The sequence below is a fragment of the Mandrillus leucophaeus genome, unplaced genomic scaffold (assembly GCF_000951045.1).
Source record: "Mandrillus leucophaeus isolate KB7577 unplaced genomic scaffold, Mleu.le_1.0 Scaffold306, whole genome shotgun sequence".
NCBI lineage: Eukaryota > Metazoa > Chordata > Mammalia > Primates > Cercopithecidae > Mandrillus > Mandrillus leucophaeus.
In genome coordinates, this window is record NW_012103210.1 from 1,184,430 (window position 1) to 1,187,958 (window position 3,529).

Here is a 3,529-nt window from a genome sequence, read left to right on the forward strand (position 1 = left end):
AGTGAAACGCAGAGCTGATTGTGTAGAAAGCTAAACTTACAGACCCGAGGTCAAATGTAGGGCAATCATACCTAGCACCTTTTTCTATTGGTTTTTTTTTTTTTTTTTTTTTTTTCCTGTGATGGGGTCTCGCCCTATCACCCAGGCTGGAGTGCAGTGACACAATCTCCGCTTACCACAGCCTCAACCTCCCAGATTCAAGCAATTCTCCTGCCTCAGCCTCCCCAGTAGCTGGGATTACAGGCATATGCCACCACGCCCAGCTAAGTTTTGTATTTTTAGTAGAGATGGGTTGGCCATGTTCTCCATGTTGACTAGGCTGGTGTCAATCTCCTGGCCTCAAGAGACCCACCCGCCTCGGCCTCCCAAAGCACTGGGATTACAGGCGTGAGCCACCGCGCCCGGCCTTTCTATTGGTTTTCTTTTTTCTTTTTTTTTTTTTTTTTTTTTTTTGGTGAGACGGAGTGTTGCTCTGTCGCCCAGGCTGGAGTGCAGTGGCGCGATCTCAGCTCACTGCAAGCTCCGCCTCCCGGATTCATGCCATTTTCCGACCTCAGCCTCCCGAATAGCTGGGATTACAGGCACCTGCGACCACCACGCCCAGCTAATTTTTTGTATTTTTAGTAGAGACGGGGTTCACTGTGTTAGTCAGGATGGTCTCAATCTCCTGACCTCATGATCCACCCACCTCGGCATCCCAAAGTGCTGGGATTACAGGCGTGAGCCACCGCGCCCGGCCTTTCTATTGGTTTTCTTAGGACTTTTTCATAACCACTGGAAATGTTCGTCATCTAAAGTCCTGGCCCCAAAAAGCGACGAGAGGGGCTATAGAAATGGAAAGAAATGGTGCACTATCCCCGTTCTGTTCCAAGAATGAAACCTCAGGTGGGATCAGCTCCTGCCTTCATTGGAACTGCCGCCATCAAACCAAATTCTATCAGGCTTTGGTCATGATGTGCTATTACAGGTGTCTCTTTCCTCCATGAGGTAAGAAACTGTGGAGCAATCCTATAATGTAAGCACAGGCAACGCTGATAACCGACCCTGGCGTTGGAATAAAGAGGAAACTGACTTCCACAGGGAGATGGCGTGCTGCGCTGTGGCAACAGATCTTGTGCAGAATCCGCCGTCAGCAGAGACCACCTAGTGTCTCGGTTACAGGACCTTCAGCAGCAGGTCGGAGTGGCCCAGAAGCTTCTCAGAGATGGGGAACTAGGTGAGACTGGCTCCCCGCTTAGGTCCTCCAGCCCCTTCCCTTTTATTCATTCTGATACCATTTTGGACTCAAGGATACTCAGTACTGATGGAAGAATCGAATGTCATTATCCCCATGCCAGCCACAAGATGGCTATATAGGCCAGTGAGACCAAACCCTGACCAGCCCTGTTACTGTGGGGCCCTTGAAAAGGGGCCAGGTGATTTCGGCTGTTGTTTTCTTCTGCATCCGATTGCTAAGTTGAAGTACCCCTGCCAGCGAACGGGTCATCACTGACATCCGTGAGCTTTGTGCAGTTCCAGAAGTTCAGTGTCATTTCTTTTAATTCCAGGGCCTAGCAACGTAACTTCCTAGAAGGGCGGTTCTGCCCTCCTCAGAGCTGGTCTGTGCTGCGGAGCAGTGGGGCGAGAGCCCAGCTGATAGGAGTGTCTTGCTCTTTTCAGAAGGAGAGTTGTGGAGCTCCCCATCGCCCTTGAAAACCCTGCCTTAGAGCTTGACGTCATGGGATTGTGTTTACCCTGCTTTATGAAAGTTGACCTTTAGCTTAGATTTCAGGGTCAAGAGAAGTCATGGCCGTACGTGAAAGGTAGAGTTGGTGCAGTTGGGAAGTTGATGTTGTAAACCCAGGGTGAATGTGGGAAGGCCTCCCCAGCACCTCTCTCCACTGACAGAGAAAACATAAGAGAACAGCCGCTTTATTGGAACAGACGCTGTGGGCTGCTGACAACCCAGGGAGGCCGAGGGGAATGTCCACGTCCAGCCCAGCTGATTCAGAGAATTTGAGACCTGGGTTCTCATTTCTAGGACTGGGCTTATGTCTGTAGTGAGGCCTCTTTCCTCTGAATTGACAGAGCGAGCCGTTCAGCTGCTGTCGGGGTGCCAGCGTGATGCCGAGAGCTTCCTGTGGGCAGAACACGCCATGGTGGGAGAGATCGCGGACGGCCTGGCCCGGGCCTGTGCTGCCTTAGGTACGGCGTCGGCCTTCATGTTCTGCGTCAGGAACGGTCTGCTGTGGGTGTTTCATCGTGGCCCCGGCCTTGTCTGCCTGGTTACCCCCACTCTGTAAACGGACGCCGCTCCCCCTCTCATTCCGTTTTCTCACCCCAAAAATGTGCATCCACAGTTGACTGTGGTTCTTTTCTGGAACAAGACTTTTCTCTTCTCACAGGGGACTGGCAAAAGTCAGCCACCCACCTACAGAAGAGTCTCCGTGTGGCGGAGGTTCGCCACGGGCCGTCCAGCGTTGAAATGGGCCATGAGCTCTTCAAACTGGCCCAGATCTTCTTCAATGGGTGAGTCCTCTTCCCACCTCACAGGGCACACACTGTTCTTTTCCTAGGCTCTTCTGGGTATTACTTTTTTTCTATGGTGTTTTTAAAAGCATGTTGAAACTTCTTTATTTCCTCTTTAGGAGAGAGCTTTGCCTTCTGTTTTGCTAACAAACTTAACGCTTTAGAATTTCCTCCCGGGAGGCGGAGCTTGCAGTGAGCCGAGATCTCGCCACTGCACTCCAGCCTGGGTGACAGAGCGAGACCCTGTCTCAAAAAAAAAAAAGAATTTCCTCCTGACAGATATGGGGAAAGCTCTTAGATCTCAAGTGAATTTCCCAGAGAGAACTTGGCCAGGCAGCCCCACCCACCCTCCAGGATAGTGTTCCTTCCCGTTTCTCTCGGGTTCATCACAGCCCCCTTGGCTGTCTCATTCCCAGCACTCTCAACTCCAGGCTGTCTGCCTTCTCCCTCCTCTGCATCCTGTTCCTTGTAAAGCATTTGCTTGAACCAGGGAATCAGGGCTGATTTTACCCCCAGACAACATGTGGCACTGCCTGGAGACTTTTTTTTTTTTTTTTTTTGAGAAGGGGTCTTGCTGTCTTGCCCAGGCTGGAGTGCAGTGGCACGGTCACAGCTCACCGCTTCCTCAAACTCCTGGGCTCAGGCGATCTCTGGAGACGGTTTTGATTGTCATGACTTGGAAGGGGGGGTGCTACTGGCATCTAGTGGAAAGAGGCCAGAGGTGCTGCTAGGCATCCTGCTGTGTACAGGACAGTGCACCCCACCAGCCCCAGCAAAGAAGGATTCAGCCCACAGTGTCAGTAGTATCAGGGTTGAGAAACCCTGCTTTGTTGTTGTTGCTGTTATTTTTTGAGATGGAGTTTCACTCTTGTTGCCCAGGCTAGAGAGTGCAGCGGCGCGATCTCGGCTCAACACAACCTCCGCCTCCCAGATTCAAGTGATACTCCTGCCTCAGCCTCCCAAGTAGCTGAATTAGAGGCATGCACCACCACGCCTGGCTAATTTTATATATATATATATA

At 51.4% G+C, this 3,529-nt stretch overlaps 1 protein-coding gene across 1 annotated transcript in view; it reads left to right on the top strand.

The window, feature by feature from the left end:
- Nucleotides 1-3,529, top strand: part of SMYD4 (SET and MYND domain containing 4) — a 57,171-nt gene that overhangs the window by 51,592 nt on the left and 2,050 nt on the right. The window contains exons 7-9 of the mRNA XM_011987282.1: nt 1,081-1,216; nt 2,068-2,184; nt 2,385-2,508. Coding sequence (XP_011842672.1) covers nt 1,081-1,216; nt 2,068-2,184; nt 2,385-2,508 — 377 coding nt within the window. The remainder of the gene's footprint in view (nt 1-1,080; nt 1,217-2,067; nt 2,185-2,384; nt 2,509-3,529) is intronic.